Here is a 20489-nt window from a genome sequence, read left to right as displayed (position 1 = left end):
CAGACACTCCTGGGAAAGGCTGACACAGATTCTCCAACTGTGCCCCTTTACCCAGACTATACAGTAGTAATTACTGCCACCACCCAGTTAATAATAACAGCTACTAAAAGGCCCTTAAAAGGGTGTCCAGTTATTACTGTGCAATATTAATATCCAATGGTAGTATGACTAACAGTCAAGGCTTACTTTAGAGTGGCTTATTACAATAACCTCTATAAATATGCAATGTACTCTACAGCTTATCTCTAAATAAATCAGCCACAGGTAGAAGGTTTTAAAAATATTTAATAATAAACAATTAAAACACAAGACAAAACTACTACACCACAGAGATATTTAAGAGTTCAGAGATCACACAGAAACTTAAAATAATTCAGTAGGACAGGTCTGATTTCAAAGAAAAATACCTAATTAATCTTTACTAGCTTTAACTATTCCTACAAAAAATTACAGTGCTAAAAACTTACATGTGAGCATAGGCAAAGTGCTGGTAAGTTAGATGTCCAAAGTCAAAATGCTCTTCAGTGTCTCGTGAGAAACAGTACCCAAACACTACTCAAAAACATGTCTCTAAGGCCCTCCCAAAACTACATCACCCCTGACACCTAGATTTTCCCAGTATTCATATTGCATCATCCTAACACCCCGTCTGAATTCCCAGGCCATAAACTGCACCACCCAGCAATCCAACACCCTCACCAATACAAGGCATCCCACATACATACCACAGCAGAAACCAGAGCAATAAAACACACTCTACATCCAAATTCTGGTCACAAACTCCAGCCCCAAAACAATGGACCTGAAACCCCCATCCAGCCGCACCAGAGCCGAACTGCAACACCAAAGATACCCACAAGATCCCCCCAACCCAAAAAGACACATCTGAAATACCTGGCCCAGTCCTCCCCACAGCAGATGGCAATGCCGCAACAATCCCGAAGCCCACATCCCACAGTGTCCTCCCACATTCAAAAACACAAGCCTGTACTCCACATTTACCTACACAGTTGACAGAATTATATATCAAATTCTATTTGACTAGGCTGGCAGCCCTCACCCATCTCTCCTGAATCGTCACACAAGACATAAGGGTCTGCAACTCAGACACCCATCTGGCAGGTGTAAGAGCTGACAAAAGAACAGTCTTCCAGGAACAAAGTAGCAAGGAAATTGAAGCAGCAGGCTCAAAAGGAGCCTGAGTCAATGTCTCCAAAACAAAATTAAGATCCAGGGAGGAGGAGGAACAGGCTTCCTAGGAGGTCTAATATTAAGCACACCTTTAAGAAACCTTTTAACCTCAAATCTAGAAGGAGGAGAAAAAGGCAGACAAGCAGAGGTAGCTGGTAAGTGGGCCTTAATAGAAGAACAGGTCAAACCAGCACTGAGCAACTCAAACAAATAAGAGAGAACCAAAAACAGCAGCCCTAGAAGAGACATCTGCTGCATCATAACTACATTTAATAGAGTAGAGTAGAATGACTTGAGAGGACGTCCCTAGCAAGGAAAGAACAGAAGTTTTACCCTCGGAGTCTGGAAAATTAGAAATAAGTTGACAGGCCTGAGAAAGAAGAGCCAACACATACCTACACATATGGGCCTGATAATTAATGGCCCTAAGAGCTAGGGTAGCAGACGTTTAAACCATCTTACCCAACCATTCTATAGTTCTGTGGCAATAACTTGGGTGAAGAAAGCAATTGAGATGGCTTACGGGAAGCTACAGACATGACAGAGGGATCAGCAGTGGACATTTATATAGGAAAGAATAAACTTCAGCCACACTATAAAACCTGTCAAGGGTCTTGGGAGCAGGGGGCAGAGAATCAGGTGCATAAGATGCACTGGAAAAAGCATCCAGAAAAGCAGCCAAAACAGGAGGAACAGCCACAAGTTTAAGGAAGTCCAACTGCAGTAACTCATACCACCTCTTATGGATATCAGAGACCTAAGCACAATACCATTTACAAAAATCCATCATCCGAGAGAGTGTGTCCACAAAAGAAATTTCCTGAAAAGGAACATCTGGACTAATAGAGTCTTCCTCCTCTAACCCATAGCCTAAAGGAGAAGAAATCTGAATATAGTAAGTCAGGGATTCATTATCCAAATCTGACAGAAGAATCCTGTTCTTTAGGCCCTTTAATGGGAGTAGAGGACTAAGGAGGAATCAGGAACCGAAACCCTTTGAAGAGGCTTTAAGGACATTAAAGCAGCAAATAGCCCCTGAGTGAAGGCCTGCCACTCACTGTGTGGATCCCTAACAGCAGAAGAAACATGTTTAATTTTTTGTTTCTTCTTTAATGGAACCCCCCCCCCCCCCGAAAGCTGAGAAGGCTCAAACCATGACAGAAGTCGGGAACCACAGTAGGAACTTCTTCCCCAACCAAAAACTGAGGAACTCCCCTTGGCCCCTTGGAAAAAATCAACAGTGGTTCCCGAGAATGTCCAAGATGGATGCCTACAAAGCCTCTTCAGAGTTGCTGCTAGACAGACGATCACCAGCCTCCTACATGGTCATGGCAGACAAATTTGACAACACAGCTGGGTGAGCCTATGGGTTTACAAACAACCTTAGGAGAAACACCTGGCAGAGGCTGGACAGCAGAAGATTCTGGTCGTACCTTTTTCACCTTCTTCTTCCCTAATGGCTGACCCTTGGGGCAGGAGGTTCCTTCCATTGTGTCTTTAGTGAGAAGCTTAAGATGCTGGTTCTCAAGATACAAGGAAAGGGAAGAAAGTCTACTTTGTAGGGTTTTCAGAATGAGCGCATGACAAATTGAACAAGACAAAAAAGACATTTATTGTGATGGTCTTTATGGGGAATCTGTCGCCCACACTAGCATTTAACCTTCCTAGATGACATTAACTCCAAGGAGCATAAAAAGGTAAGAAAAAAATCCCCAACTGGGCACTTATCTGCAACTGAAATAGAAGTCAGCAAACAGGCAAAGGAATTCACTGATCAAAAATGTGTTCTACTGGTAGAAAATGGATGCAGGTAAACAGACCGATGGTAAAAAGATACATTCAGACTTGCGGCAAAGAAGTTCTGATTATGGTAGACCTGAACATCACCTTTATGCCCTATGCTACACAAGGAGCATTTGGGTGACATTCAGTGTACCTTTTAAAAGCAACAAGTAGTCTTTGGTAGACTGGCCAGATATTCGGGCTTCCACAGCAGGTAATCCCACCTGCTAAGAATACTGCAGCAGTGAATGTAAGGACATCCTTGCTGATATTCCCTGGAATTCATGTAAAATCACTGTTTCGATAGTGAGACTGTGCGAATGGATTCTCTAAGAAACAATAAATAATAATTTCTGCACTGGTGGCATAATGCAAGCCTTATAAGGAAATCAGTCGATGCACTTTTGCACAAATCACACAAGTATACTCTCAACTGTCATATTCATTCACATGATCCATTCAGTCTACAGCCCTTACCCCCACAAACTCCTACCCTATATTGTGTTCCTAGTGCTGTTTCATTGAGTAAATAAGCTCATTTTTAGTTTATCCAGTAATGGCTGATCTTGTTTGTGTGTTTGAAAAAATGTTGCACAATTCCGTGAGACACTGAAATGTTCTGTTGTACATGGCATAACCTTAAACAAAAGAATGATTCATGAAACAGATGCAGTGGTTAGCAAAAGCTTACTTTATTAAATAGCTTTAATTTTATTCAGGTTCGCTGTGCCATCTTTCTTAGAATAATTGTTTAATCCATTTTTTTATGTTCATGTTCCACAATTTCAATATCACTGGAAATATGAGGACACTTGCATAGTGGACAGGACTGAGATGAGTAACAGCTGGTTTGCTACATTTTCTATGGTATGGCTCTCTTGCCTAAATGTATTCAATTCTTGTTTGCACTTAAAATACTGTAAAAAACAGACAGACAGACATGCAGACATACACACAGACAGAAAGGAATGTTTTTTGCATGCAGGAGGATGTTGCTTTAATGATGATGGCTGTCCATTAGCATTAGGAAACAGATAATATGCATACTTTTTTGTTAATGAGCTTTGTGCAGTAACTGATTGGGGACTAGAGAGGGGTAGTTTATGACACTGATTTAGAAAATTACTTGTTAATGAGCTGTTTCCTGTGGCAAGGTTGCAGGAACTGATTCTTTAGGGGGGTCCCTGGTGATCTAGTGGTTAGAAATTAGTGCTCTCAATGCCAGAGCCTGGGTTTAGTTCTTGCTGAGGGAATTTCAATGGATTTTTTTGGGTTGTGGGTAGTATAATGGTTAAAATCTTTACCTTACAGAGACAAGGTACAGAGTCTGATTCTCAGTTCTTATCACTGTCTAGCTATTGGCTAGGCCAATGGACTGCAGACCTATTGCCTAGTATTTATTTACCTATGGACTATAATCAGTAATTTTAACATGTTCTACCATTCCCAAGCCCCTTGTTCAGAGAGTAACATACTCATGAGTTCCACCCAATGGCCACAGTGCTTAAAATTCAGTTCTGATACAAAGTTGTGAACACTTATCATGCACCCTAAGGTATTGTGAACCCTAGCATGTATCCTTTAAGTATGCTCTGGCATTTGTTAAGATACAGCTGCAGTGTCATTATGTGTTTCAGGTTTCTGATTGCAGTGCCTGTCAAAACTGCACCTACATCCTGAGGAAGAGATTAAATTTCTCTGAAATACTGTGAAGTCATAAGATTAAGTATCTGATAACATTTCTGATTACAGCTTTCTACAGGCGCTCCATAATGAAGACTTCTAATGCCCAGTTTCTTAATATGTTTCAGGTTAAGCAGTTGTAAGAACAATTGCATACTTTAATTAATGTATAAAGTATCTTCTAAGGCTGAAAAAAGAAGCTTCTATAAAAAGTTAATATGACATGAAGTTTTTTTCTGAACTGCTGATTTTGATAACAACATTGCTTGAATTTTAATGGTTTAGATTCTTTTTTTTCACTCCTTCTTAGCAGAAACTATGATTACTTTGAAAATGTGCATATCTGTGATTGATTATTTCAGCCATTAAACATTAAGCATTAAGCAAAACACCTTTAGATTCCTTCATTCAATTCAAATGCAATATGTAACAGTGCTGCTATACCTTAACACCAATTATGTAATGCTGCTGATACATTTTAACACCAAGTATGCCATTAAACTTTCGTATGAAACAGTGAGTGGGGTGGGAGGGGTGGGGTAAGGATGTTATTAAAAAGGGCATTCAGGCAATCATTAGGGAAATGATAAACCACACTACACTCGACTGAAGTTTGGATCATGAAGAAGAACCATGTTCTTATTAACTAACATGTCAGGACAGATTAATGTAGTTTGTCAAAGCACTTCTCGCCAAACATCTAATGTATAAGATCTTGACAGTAAATAACTAATTAAATATACTTTATTTTACTACATTACCTGTACTGATTTCTGCCATTGATAAGCATATTAGTTAAAGCTGTGGACACTATAGGGTAATTTACAGCTGAAATAAGATGTCCCCTTCACGGGCTGTGTTACAGCATAGTATTTTTTTTTATTTTTATTTTATCATTTGTTAACTGGGAAAGTCTGACTTGTAACCAAGCCAATTTTCAGCGGAGGCCTAGGGAGAAAGGCTCCAGATGCATGTCTTTGTAACTTGGGAGGAAACCGGAGCACCTAGAGGAAACCCACATGAACACAGGAAGTTCATGCAGACTCCACACAGAAGGCACCCAGCCGAGAATCGAACCAGAGAACCTCTTGCTGTGAGGCGACAATGCTACTGCTGCACCACTGCGCCGTCCTACTACTAGCATACTAGCTCTATATAAAACTGTACCATATTCCACGATTTGGTCTGTTATAGTGGAATATTTAACATTTAACTGTAGCATGATAAATATGGAAAAAGCTAGAGCTATCCTGCCTACCAGCAGAAAGTTTCTTAAATTATGTCACTTCAGTGAGCAGCAATTGGAATCCTCTATTAAATAAATACGAGCAAAATATTCAGCATAAAAAATGTTTTGCTTCAACAGCCTCAGCAGTGTTTACATATTCCTATTATTCATAGTAGACTGCTGGAAAGACAAAACCAGATCAAAGACAGGTTTGCATAGCAGCAGAGATTCTTTTGTTGCAATCCTGTTTGTTTGATTATATTATTTTGCCATGTACCCAACAAGAAAACATAGTATGTCTAAAGACTATAGACACTTTCTTCTTGAATTTAATAATCATTCACTACTTTTCTTTAGTGATTACACATTGATAAGCATATAACATTTTTTGCCCTGGTCACGGAATCCTGTTTAATATACATTAATTGTACTCCATGTTCTAACAGATGCTTGTACTTATTTGTGGCTGGTTACTGAATCCTGTTTAATATACATTAATTGTACTCCATATTCTGAAAGATACTTTCCTTGGTCACTGAATCCTGTTTCATACAGATTATTTGTACTTTATGTTCCAGCTGAGTCATGTAATTTATTTTGGCTAGTCACTGAGGAATCCTGTTTACTATACATTAATTGTACTCCATGTTCTGACTGATGGATGTACTTTGTTTTGGCTGGACACTGATTCCTGTTTGATATACATTAATTGTACTATGTTTTGACAGATGCATACAGTGACAGAGTTTTGGCTGGTCATTAAATCAGTTTTACTATATATTGGCTGCATGAGTCCTTTCATTCTGTGTGTCTTTTGTCATGCTTAATAGGTTACAAACCACCTAACACATTTTAGTCAAAAACAAATATTACAGCCATGAACTGTGTAAAAGTCACAGTCCTACACACACAGAATCAATCTGGAGCTGGAGTATGTACTATGGGTACAACATAAAGGGAAAACAGCACAATAAATAAGTAGGGAAAGAGACGAGAAGTACAGAGTGAACAACTATAACTGTAGTTTGTTACACAGTGAAGTAATACAGTCTGAAACAATTAAAAAGGAAAATGAAAAGTGAAGCTCTGAAGTAGAAGGTATGATATTCTATTAGACTATCCATTTATTTTTTGTATGAGTTTTGCCCTTATGCCTGCCAACTATCAAGCTTCCCCTTGATCAAACATACAGTTTGGGAGATGGGCTTATCATCCAGGAAGCCATGAGGGTGGCTTGGGCTCTTGTTGACATCCTGCCAAGGAGAACTTTTTTTCATTTTTGTGACATAATCCCTTCCTTGGTTTTGATATGAGAAGTTGCATCGCTGCAAGGGCTGTCTGCATCCCCCCTCTCTCTCTGCACATACATGTTCCCGCATATGTGCTAACAGGAGCTACCGTCTACAGGCTTGGGTCTCCACTCCTGCTATTGTTCCCCACATTATTATAGACCTCCATCTACCAGCTGTGACTCTGTAATCAGAGCAGTGTTATGAGCTGCGTGAGGACCCCCATCCTTACTTCCCCAGGAATGCCATAGCTATCATCTCCACCTATGCCATCATGTACCCAATCTGCTAGTTGAACATGGGCCACCTGGGCTTTACCCCTTTAGACCACTGGAGCAGGATGAGTGTCCACTTTTTTTCAAAGCTTGTAGAAACAAGCTGTTTAGGCACTATGGTGTCACCTGAGGATCAACCTTTCTCAAGGAGAAACTACATGGGCAGTCCAGGGAATAAGTGATAAATAAACAAGATGGATTTTTGTGCACAGACAGATGACCCACTGTAGACAGGCAAGTGTCCAGACAGTTTACAGCTGTAATGACATTGTGCAGCACGTTAGGATTTCAGTGCCTGTTACTTACCTGTATCCACTGCTATCCATTTTTGCACCATGTTTTGTGGCTATTTCTGCATTTTGTAACAAGGGATATGTATAACACTTTTGGGAGTATCAGAGCTTTGCACATGCAGATCACTCACATTGGTGGAAACTAGTGGTTATTACTCCCATTCTGAGAATGAGCAGTTTAGCATCTGTAATGAAAACAAGTGGCACATGCAGGCTGTACAGATATACTTATTCAGTGGGGACCACTCTTCATTGCCCTGTTGTCACCAGAAGCAAGGCACAATGTTTTGATAATGAAGCTGTATCTCACCTGAGAGGTGGAGCTCTGGATGTTTGTACCATAACTTCCAATGGGTGGAGCTTAAGCTTTTTGATAGAATCAAATTATGTCTTCACATTTAAACAAATGTACAAATCTCCCAAATCAAATGAAATACTAAAGAAGTGTAAATAGCAAACTCCTCAGCACAAACTATTTTTATAGCAATCATATTTAGGTTATTGGTCTCAAACTGGATTTTGTAAGTCACAGTAACTATTGCATTATTTTGTAAATAACATCTCAGCAACCACTTAAGTTACATTCATACTGTTAGCAGCATTTTGTTCATCCTGCTGAGAGCTTTCATACAAGGCTAAGCAGTTATTTCTGTGCAACTTGGTTGTCAGGATATTTAGAAATACATGACATGTATGACAATTTAAATACATATTATACGAACAAGAATTAATATCTCTTTACTTGCACTAAACAGAGGATAAATGTCAACACAGTTGTGTTTGCCATTGCGTAAGCTTTAAGATGAAATTATTTAATACTTTGTATTAAGCATGGTTTTGGAATTCTTAATGCAAATACGAACCAGCAATATCTGATGCTTAGAGGTGTCTACAGGATGTAACTGCAGAAACATTTGCAGGTGTCACCTGGATGTAATGAGATAAGAATTTGTGTTCCCTGACAGAGTTAGGTGAGATTCAGAGACACAATTTGCACTGTGAAGCAGATGTAGCAAAGACAGTGACTTAGCTGCTGAGCTGACAAATGTGTGATGCAGACAGAAATGCATATGTGTCAGCTTTTTGGCCAGTAAACATGGAAATAATTTAATATGGTACTTCTGTGCCATTCATTTCCACATGTAACTAAGTGCTGTTCTTAGTGGACAGTGTCTGTGAAGAAGACATAATAATGGCATGGTGCACCACATTGTAGCAGTGTCACTATGTATTTAAACAGTGTAATGGCCACTGGAGGTAATGTCAACGTCATGTGGAGGGTAAAAAATATTGTACCTGTGCATCCTAGAAGCACATAACAATAAAGGTGCTCAGAGAATGTGTTTACTCTGTAGAAGGAGTTCACAACATTGCAACAGCTGTGCCCTGCAAGCAATTAGTGTTGCAGGCACTTGGAGAAACATATTTTCCATAAAGCTTATGGAGAGCCATACAATGTGATTTAGTTATTTGCAATGTGCATTTGTTTTATATTACATTACAGTTCATTGTTTTATTGTTTATCTCAATTTATATATTGTTTTGTCTATATTTTTTGGAATGTGCTTTGATATAGGTGCATAAACAAAGTTTGCTTGATTTAGGTAACTATCCAAAATGAGGTAAGCTGTACAGTATGCCTTGTGCTCTATGTTACACGGATGTGGTATATGTTTGGGGGTATACATTTAAGCTAATGGTGGGTTACAGAGCAGTACTACACTCTGTACAGCATGCTAATACATGCATGCACATGTAGCCTTACATTTTGCAAATCACACTGTAAGGAATGGTCACTTGTGTAAGTTTAGTGTGCACTCACTATCAATTCCTGCATTCTAGGTTTCATTTGCAGTCTCCAGTCATAATAGTATGGATTCCTGCAGGACTGTTAGTATGTGAGATCAACTATGGTACTGATGTCTTATAACAACAACAACAACAGGTCTTTTTGGCTGACAGGAAAGAAATCTGAAAATATATATGTATATGTGTGCCTGTGTGTACAGGTATCCATATGTAACCATATGTGCGTACAGTTCAAATATGACAGATATGCTTGTACACATGTGAGTGTGTGTGTGTGTGTGGCTGTGTGTGTGTGTGTGTGTGTGTGTGTGTGTGTGTGTGTGTGTGTGTGTGTGTGTGTGTGTGTGAGCAAGTGAGCATATGTTGAACAGTGGCTTACATTTATAGTGCTATCACTATAAAAATAAAAGATTCCAAACTGACATTTGTCACCTGTACCTATGACATAATGCAGTTTCTTCAAATCACCTTAGTACACTGTACAATTACCTTTGAATTGTGTTAGGACATAATGCTACTTGTATGTAGCATATATGCATAGACACTGCATGCTAAGTGCTTTTTTAGTCTGTAGTAACATATTACTGCACAGATATCCCTCAAACACAAGGTGTTCTTCTTCCTGCATTTCTCAACAAAATTACCCTACATAGTCCAGAACATGTCTTCAAACACTGCCCATGGAACTCGATACAAAACTTTACATATTGGAAATTAACCCTGTTTCACTGTAATATTCTCCTCTGACTAGGTTTTAATTACATGCCAACATAAGTATTTGAAGGAAGAAAATGTTCACCAAATTAATCTTACTGACCAGTACAGAGCATTAATTCAGTGTTAAGTGATTAAAAAAATACTCATGGAGTACACCTTACCTTGCTAATGGTCATTGTTGTCTGTGTAATTTCATCCTTCAGCCCTGAGAATTCATTCTTTTCTATATCCTTTCCTACGGCAGAATCAAGAAATAAATATAAGCATGTCAGATTTTCAGGACATTTCTTTTGCTGGGAATTACACAGATTTTTTTTTTTATTGATCATTATTGTTAATGCTTTGCCCTTTTTCATCAGTGCTTTATACATTTACTCAATATAATACATTTTCATCTTTGGACTAAAGAATTTTAATAGTTTACTAAAACAAAGTGAATTGCTACAAATAATATCAAACAACTAGATAAAAAATAAATAACAACTAATAATAAAAAAACACAATAAAATGCCTAAGTAAGGCCCTCTGGCTACAACTAATTAATGGTAAACTTTAGTTCTGCAAGTTACACTTACCCTTAACAGTAGATGTTCGAGTTCCTCACTTCTGCAATAGTCCTTAAACTATATGGGTTTTTTCCCATCCTGGAAAAAACAACCAGCCAGCTTCAAAAAGCTCTGGCTCCCCACTTTTTCTTCACTCCGACTGTTGATTGGCTAATCCCATGGATGACCTGAGTACCCAGAGTGAAGCTTTCTTCAGGACTTTCTTGTCCATAAATGAGAGCAGAGCCTTCTTCTTCTTTCAGCTTTTCCGGGTTAGGGGTAGCTACAGCGGAACTCCGGTCTGCTAATGATTGGCAGTAGATTTTTATAGTGCCTAGTTGCCAGCCTGACGCTCAACCTTCAACGAAGGCACGCCCTACGCATGTCTTTAGAATGCCACTCGACCACGGGGAGGACATGCAGACTCCACACAGAAGGTGCTCCAGCCGAGAATCGAACGGGAGAACCTCTTGCTGTGAGGCGACAACTCTACCGCTGCACCACCGTGGCCAAAATGAGAGCAGAGCCTAACATTCTGTAATAACCAACCAATATTAATAATAGAACATATAAAGTAGAAAGCAAATAAAACCCTTTACATCCCAACTACAACTATATACAAGAGTAAGAAGAGGAAGGTGGGTGTGGTTACTGCAGCAGTGAGGAATTCGAACATCTACTGTTACGGGTAAGTGTAAATTACATGACTGCACCATGTCCATCATTCCCAATGCTGCATGAGCCCTTAGACTATACAGGTTGAATAACAAAGTCTATCCATCCTGGGAGAAGGAGAATGGATATGAATCCAGGAACCACTAGAGAATGGTCTTAACAAAGTTTGAGATGGACCTAGAAAAATAATCCAGTCTGTAATGTTATATAAAAGAATGTACAGAGGATCATGTAGTTGCCTCTAGAAAGCTTCTAGAGTCCACCCCTTTCTGGTATGTCATCAAAGACAAAGCTCTAATGGAATGTGCCATGATACTGTCTGTAATGGACTTACCATGGTGGGAGAAATAAAAGAAGCAATAGCTGAGGATAAACACCTGAAAATTGTCTGTTCAGACACATGGTGTCCCTTTTTTGCCACTTGATAAGTAATAAACAGCTAATCAGGTCTTAGTTCTGTCAAAATATGCAGAATCTGTTTTCCCTGGTTTTTAGGTTCTAGGTGGAAAATTATGAGATTAAGGTCTATATTCTAAGTAAACTCTGGAACTACTTCGGGCATGAATATGGAAAATCAGACAGGGTTCACCTACCATGAGAACTTGTAACTCAGCTACTCTTTTTGCAGCTGTCAGAGTAATGTTGAGTATAGTTTTCCAAGTCAAGAACATTAAATCAGATTGATGGACAGGTTCAAAAGGTGACATGGACAATTTCTGCAGAATATAAGTAAGATCCCAAGGAACAGCAATTTTATTTATGAGGGGGTCTCAGGTTTAAAACCCCTTTCAGGAACTGTTTGACAATAAACAGAAAACAGACAGGAGGATCCATAGGCAAACATGCTGAAATGGTTGCAAGATGAACCTTTATAGAGGAAAAAAATGAAGAAAGAGAAATGTGACACACAAAATATTTGAGCACCACTGTTACAAAATCTCTGATGGGACCCTAGTTATTGGTTAGACACCAACTAAAAAATTATTTCAGCTTTACAAACATACAATTTTTTACTAGCAGGATTGCCTCCTTAAGTACCTACTGCACATCCTCATGAAAACTGTGCCTAAAAGGTATTGAAATTGAATCATCCAGGCAGTCAGTTGAAGTTGATGGATATTGGTTTGCATCAAACTCCCGCTGTCTTGTGTGAGAAGATTCAGTCTGTGAGGAAGTTTGTGATAATCACCTTTGTCCATTTCGAAAGGAAGGGATAACCAGTGTTCTCTGGGCTTAAAGAAGGTCACCACAATTATTTTTGGGGTATCCTTTTGAATCTTCAGAATTACTCTGGAAATCAGTGGAAAGGGTGGAAATATGTAAAGGAACATTCCCTTCCAAGGGAATAAAAATGCATCTGTTTTCCATGGTTGCTTGCCAGGAGTCCTGAAACAAAACTTGTCTAGTTGAGTGCTTTGAAAGGACACAAACAAATCTATTTCAGGTGTTCCAAACAACTGGATCAGTTCCTAGAAGGCACCCTCATTCAGTTTCCATTTGTGATGGTCTGTCCCTATCCTGCTCAGCTTGTCTGCTTCCATTTTCTGCTCTGAAAGTAAGATGCTTGGAGGGTTAAGGAGTGCTGAAGAGCTAACTCCCCAGCTATCATTGCCTGTCTGCTTGGGGGGCATGGCCTCATACCTCTCTGCTTGTTTATATATTGCATGACTGTGGTAGTGTCTGTAATCACTTGGAGAGATTCTGGGGACCAAAGCTAATGGAGAGACTTCAAGGCATGTATCACAGCTAAAATCTCTTTTAAACTGATGTGCTTTGGTCTGTCTTAAGGATTCTATAGGCCTTATACTTTTACCCCTTTGGAAACTGCTCAGCATGCAAAATCTAATGCATCTGTGGTGACAGACTGGATTAGAGTCTAAGGAGAGTCAGTTGAAGTTATTGCCTCCTTCAAAGCAGTTCCCATTTTATAAAGCCCACAACTGGAATTTGATACTCCACAGAATGCAAATGCTGGGTCCAAGTGCTTTTCAGAAACCAGTGTATGTTTCTCATGTGTAACCTGGTAAGAGGCATCATGAGAATCATAGAAGCCATGAACCCTAGGATCCTGATGAAGTCTCTTGCAGATGTCTGAGAATGACTGGAGAAGTTCAAGAAAGATTCCAGATAAAGACCCACCTTGTTTTGTGTTAATAAGGCTGTTTGAAGAGAAGAGTCTATAAGACATCCCAGAAACACAATCCTGTGAGATGGAGGATTTGCAATATTTATCTCAAAGCTCAGACTGGTCAAAAGAGACATAATCAATGTTAATGTCTCATGACATTTGGATAAAGACTTTGCAAAGATAAACACGTCTTGAAAATAAGGAAAGGTGTGAATGCTATTCAGTCTGCAATAAGCTATGACTGGGGCAAGGCATTTTGTCAATACACTTGGAGCTGTAGATAAACCAAAGGGTATGGCAGATAACTGATAATGTGACCCAGAAACTTAGAACCCTAGAAATTTCATGAAGGCTATGGCTATGGGAAATCATAGTAAGCATCTATTAGGTCGACAGTTACCAAATAACTCATGTGGAGAATGAGAGGTAACAAGTTCTGTATGCTTTTGCACCTTTGAACTAAAGGCATTGGTTTTATGACTCTCTGGATGTGTGAAGAAAGAATCAGAGAAAAAAATTATGTTTGGTTTTGAGGGTGGTATGTTGTTCCCCTGAAAGGATGATTTTGTATCCAGAGCCATCTGTAGCCTTTCTGCAGTACTTTTATCACCCAGGAATCCAAAATAACCTTTTACCAAAAGAAAATGTTGAGGGCCAATTTTTGGGATAAATTTGAACAGATATTGGCTGTGGGAGAGGGAAGACACAAAAATGCTGTCATAGTCATTCTGTACAGTTGGTCTGTCCCTTTTTCTGAAAAGACCCTTGTTTTTTATTGTTGCTACCCTCTAACTTTTCTTTGCATTTTTTTGCCAGAAGAAGACTGGTTTTGTTTATTTGCCTTTTTAGTGCAAGTAGAAGGCCTATAAGGTTTGTTTTGGGGTACGTGAAACATCTTAGAAACACCGTGAATTAATTCCTTCTTTCATCATAATGTTTCAGAACCTGGGTAACAGAAGATCCAAACAATACTGCCTTATCTAAATTGTATGTAAGATTTCAGCCTTTAGCTCATCCGCTAACTTTTGGTTACGAACCCAAGTAAACCTTCTCAACCCTGTAGCAGTAGCAGTGGCCCTAGACACAGTAGCTGCACAATCTTACACACTCTTCAAAGCATGTTAAGATACTTGAGAAAGGGTAGAAACAAGCTGGTTCAGAAAAGAGCTAATTCCCTCTTACTGTCAGTATGACAAAGCATATACTTCCACATGTATGCCTGGTAATTCAGTATTCTGAAGGCTAACGTGGAACAAGAAAACATTCTCTTACCTAGGCAGTCTATCATTTTACTCTCTTTATCACCAGAAGAGGGATTGGAACACAGTGGAAATGCCAGAAAGGTCTGACCTAAGGTGGCAGAAAATAAATGTATTAGCCTGAAGTACCTTATATATCTTATCTGTTTTTAAGGGACTGATGGCTGTGTATCAGGATGACTAAAGGCAGCATTCAAGACATCCTTTTGAGCTGGCGATACAGGATGGATGGGAGTGGAATGAAGTATATCCATTTGTAACATACCATAATACTGCCTCATTTCAGGGGGAACATCTATTTGTTCCTATAAAAATACCTAATTCATCCTGGCAATAGTCTGATTAAATGAAATTCCTCAATAGCAGGATAAGAATTAAAGTTTTCCTCACAAGCACAGAACTGAGCTTGAGAAATTTTAGGATAAACCCTATCTCTGTCAAGATCAGAATCATCAGACCGTATTTCCTCAGTAATAGTTTGACAGGGAATGCCCATCTGTAAAGGCTTCCTTGTGCCAGGATTTACTGCCTAGCTAAAGTGAGGAACTCATCTTTTTTAACAGTAATAACTTCATCAGAAGAACAATGTTTATCCTTAATAGGAGTTTCACCAGAAGAGGACTAACTTGAAGGAGGGATGGAAGTCGACTGTCTAATTGTCTTTTGCCCTGGTTACCCAGAGAAGAATCTCCCAGAGTATCTCCCTGACCCAGACAAGATGGTTCTCTCATGCCTATAACAGATGCTGAACCAGCCTAAGACGACATGGCTGACTCCTGGTTCATGCTGGCTGAAAGGACTACAAGAGCGGAAATTGAAGAGGAAAGTGAGTGGTCCAAGGAACAACCAATGGCCTCTGCAGCTTCACCTGCTATTGGCTGAAGTGAAGACAGAGTCTATGACAATGGCAAGGACTTCTTGGTAAGTGATTTTTTTCTTTCTTTCTAGGTACTGCAGTCAAAGAGACAGCTGGACTAGACTGAGTATCCATGCTGAAACTGCATAAGAAGCACCAAAAACAGTAAGCATTGCTAGACTGAGTCAATCGAAAGGTAAGTTGTCAGTGAGTGTTCACGAGCAGCACAGGTACAGTCACACCACTTTCTCTAGTCTCTTAGGTTATAAAAAATAAAAGTAGAACAAAAATTTCCTGTCAGTACTGTCTAAGCACTTGTACATACACTGACAGAATCAAAATGGCAGGTAGGTCGTTACTTACTAAGCATAAGCATTAAACTGACAGAAAATTTTCCTTCCATTCTCTCATAACATTTTCTGTCCACAAAAAAATGTTTACATAAGTAATGCACAGTTTTTCACAAAATTAGCCACAAAGACTAACAAATATTATAAATTACAATTAGTGGTCCCTAACAGGAAACTTCAAATACTGTGAAAAAATACCAGGTTTCTTAAAAGGGAAATACGAGTTTTGTCAAAAAACAGATTAACTGCTAATTTTCTTAAAAGGTCAATCATTTCTGATTGAAGGTGTTCTTCAAATGGGACTTAAATGCCAGAAATACAGCTGTAAGCTGATTGCTATTCCTTAGAAGTCCAAGAGATGATGCTTATCAAGATAGCAAAAAAAGTACTAAAGAAAACTACATGCCAGCTATTGGAGGGATCAGCCAATAAGCAGTCAGAGTGAAGGAGTTGGGGGAGCCAATGCTTTTTGAAGCTGACCAGTTATTATTTCCAGGGCAGGAAACAACAACCCATACAGCCTAAGGGCGACTGCACATTAGGAATGGTGAACATTATGACAAACAACAGTGCTTCTGAGGGAAATACAGCTTAAGTCCCTCCTTCCATAGATTCCTCTAAGCTTGCTCTTTTAATATTCTGTAGAATACAATGTTCACGGTAATTGTTGCAACATTAATTCAGTTAAAGATTTTAAAGAAGAAAGGGCGAAAGCTACTAAAGGGCACATACATGTTGGTAAAGCTGCAAAGAATGACAAACGCATAAATGAAAGTGTAAAGGACAGCATTTTGAAATGGTAAACAAAAACATATAACTGAAGTATTATTCATATCTTCTAGAAAATGATCTGCAGACATAAAGGAAGAGGAAGGAAGGAAAAAAATGTTGGCCAAAGTAGGTCAAAGACTGTTGGATGTTTACAAAGATCTATGTCCGTCAAGAGTTACTGATATACATCTTTAACCCTCCACCATTATCTCCCAGTTTTATCCTCTGTTATCAACATTCAGAGTATATTCAACTGTTTCATTAACTTTAACTCTTTATTATATTTCCTGTCTTGTATCCCAAAACTTCCAGCTGTAGTCCATATTATGACTCTGTTTATACTCTTCCCACAGCAAGGGAGCGTGCTCCTATCCTTTTCATGGGTTCCTTAATATGTTTGAACTCAGGGTACCAGTTCTTTTTCTACTAGCCCTGCTGGTTTTCCATAGTTAATTTTATTCCCTTCTTGAACCATAGTTTTTCCACAATGCAGACATGTCTGGTACTTTGAGGAGATATTTGGCCTGAAAACCCTTGACTCACTCTAGTCCCCGTTCACAGCATTGCCTTTGGCCTGCCCTAGCCCAGATGTATGTGTAATTTCTAAAACTGACCACTGTATTCTAGATACAACTTCATCTGAAAATTGCTTCTGTTGTGTAGGTAACAGACAACAATATTTCATTTTCTTTCTTCTTTTTATAACCTGAGCTTTATATCTCAATATCCTATTATTCTAATCTGATTTTCCTGAGTGAGTTGATGATTGTAACTTCAATTTCCTTTTGAAAGCTGAAATAATAACTTCTGCATTGCCATAACATAAGCTAATATATATATATATATATATATATATATATATATATATATATATATGCGTACTGTGAATTTTTCGTAGGGAAATAAGCTGACAATGCCAAATTTTAACTTGGAGTCCTTAATCCACTTTTGTATAGTGCCTTTCCCTTTGACACTATCAAGTTAACCCTGAAATGTATTGTAATCATCACATGGTCCCATGAGCATTTCTGATAAATATATCAAATGAGACAAGACTCATGAAATATTACTGCACTATACCTTTTACTCTAGACCTGCATTCAGTCACTCAACCTTTTTTTACAGAGAAACAGAATAATAACAAACACATACCATACAAACGATTTCATGCAGTTCTGCTTTACAATGCCAAAGCAGAGAATCAGAAAGCAACAAATGCCAGATCAGGAAAATCAAACCATAAGACTTTCTGTAGCCTAGGAGTGTGGTTACACAGCCGAGGAGAACTTCTTCTTTACTATGTGCGCTCAATCCCAGAACACAAAATTAGCAGGGCAGTGTTGTTGCATCATCCCCTACTGGGAGGTGCAGATAGCTTTGCCCCCCCCCCACCATAAATATACTTTTCTGATGTGTTTTCCTGCTTTCACAACTTAATGCTTTTGCAATGTTCCAGTTTGTATGTTGTGATTTGAGAAGAGTACTCTTAGGGTGGTACTCATAGTCATAATGCAAACGCATTAAAGCTATCCATGCTGTTAGCAAATCAGCGTGAATAACGTGCAATTTACAGAGACTCTTTATGCTAATATACAATGGCTGCAAATAATTATAAGTAAATGAAGTCATAATGAGATGTAAATGAGAAATTATATAAAACAACGTATGCTAATGACGTATTCTCTTACCTTCTTGTGATTTATCTTGTGATTTTTCTTGTGATTTTTTACTTGGAAAATTAGTGTGAATTCTGAGTAAAACAGAGGAGCTAGTCCCAAACTATAAGCAAAAGTGCAGCTACTATTATGCTTCACTTGTAGAGCCCTGTAGCAAGGAAAAAACATCTACTAGTGTATTACCTGGACTTGCTCTGTGTGGAGTGGGATTAACCCTGCTCCGCTCCCCACCCTGCCCCCGTATCCCACCCGCCCCCAGTACCCCTATATTTATACTTAACTAACCACACCCCTCCTTTATCTCTAGCCACTCAAAACTATTGGCCCACCTCTTTCACTGCCCCTCCAAGTCCACTAGGCTCACAAATCACACTGCCTCACTCCCCACCCCGCCTCTCCCCCAACCAATACCAAACCACCTACACTAACTATCTTATAACCAATCAAGCAACAGTATGAAGTCCTTAACACCCCATATCACTATACCAGCCCAAAAAACTGTAACTCTCACCCTACCAATTCTTATCACACTATACCTGCTAACTATATACGAGTCCCAGACACACCCAGGTTTTCATTATCCAAAGTACCAAACTAGTACTCCCACATTTCTGATCAACACTAATCACCCTACTCACTACCTAATCAACAAAACACCGCTTACTCACTTCCACTACTCCTATAAACCAAACATAATCTACCCCAAGTCCAAAAACATAGATAAACTACTACATAAACTGATGAAGCTAATAATGTATCTTAGAAAAAACATAAATATAGATGGAGACATACATCCAAACCCAGGCCCTCCATCAAATGACAGTGCAAATAAAACATCCTTGTTTCCAAGACCTCCTGACTCCCTTCTTATTTGCCACCTTAATATTAGAAGCCTAAATAATAAAATTCATAATCTACATGCTCTTTTAGCAACTTACCTCCCTGACATTATGTGTCTCACAGAAACCTGGCTCAAACCAGAGACCAAAGATAACGAAATCCTGCCACCTGGCTACAACATATACAGGACCGATCGCCTCAAAGAGAGGTGGTGGTACTGCTGTGCTCTTCAAAAGCACACTCAACGTTACCCTACACCCCACTCAGCCACCGCAAATACCCAACGTAGAATTAACAACCCTAAAACTACAACTAAATAAAGAAAAAAGTATTAACCTAATCGTAATCTATATTCCCCCTGGGAACAACTCTGACACTCTTGAGAACACTCTAAGTTGGTTGACAAATAACTTCCCACAAGAAACCATAATTCTGGGAGATGTCAACATTGACTGGAATCAATGTGTGTCAGAGACAGACCCAACCAATATCAATCTCCATGGCTTCTCACAAAATATTACCACCTCTACTAGAATTGGCAGCAACAAACAAAAAGAAAGTATCCTAGACTGGATACTCACTAACCATAAACCCGGAACTTATAAATCTGGGACTATTACTAATGAGCTCAGTGATCACCTCATTACTTATATGGTAAAAGGCAAAAGTGTTAGCTGCCACCTCCCTGTACTCAGGACTGTTAGAAGCACCAAACATTTTGACATCACTAGATTCGAAATGAGCTGCAGTCCTGTAACTGGTCAATCCTAAAACACCTCCCACTAGAAGAAGCTGTAATAAAATTTAACTCCACATTTCTAAACATACTTGACACACATGCCCCAAACGGTTAATCAAAACAAAAGCTCTCATAGCACCATGGCTATCAAAAGACTCCACAGCCAAAATCAAAGCTAGAAACAAAGCATGGAATAAATGGCGTACTACCAAGACACCCCTAGACCGTACCAACTTCCAAAAACTAAGAAATGACACAAAAATCTATCTTAATGGACAAAAGAACTACTATTTCCAACTACAACATAAACATCAAAACAACCCCCAAAAGTTTTGGACAGGAATAAACAAACTTCTCCATCCAGGCAGGTCCTCCACCCCCCA

The 20489-nt window shown here is 39.0% G+C and overlaps 1 protein-coding gene across 10 annotated transcripts in view; it reads right to left on the bottom strand.

The window, feature by feature from the left end:
* Window positions 1-20489, bottom strand: part of OSBPL5 (oxysterol binding protein like 5) — a 1550034-nt gene that overhangs the window by 702309 nt on the left and 827236 nt on the right. For all 10 annotated transcript variants that reach the window (XM_044059004.1, XM_044058998.1, XM_044059002.1 and 7 more), the window contains one exon: window positions 10429-10502. In XM_044059004.1, the coding sequence (XP_043914939.1) occupies window positions 10429-10502 (74 nt within the window). The remainder of the gene's footprint in view (window positions 1-10428; window positions 10503-20489) is intronic.

This window comes from Protopterus annectens, chromosome 17.part0 (genome assembly GCF_019279795.1).
Source record: "Protopterus annectens isolate FY-2018-M chromosome 17.part0, PAN1.0, whole genome shotgun sequence".
Taxonomy (NCBI): Eukaryota; Metazoa; Chordata; order Ceratodontiformes; family Protopteridae; genus Protopterus; species Protopterus annectens.
This window is presented reverse-complemented; position numbering and strand designations above follow the sequence as displayed.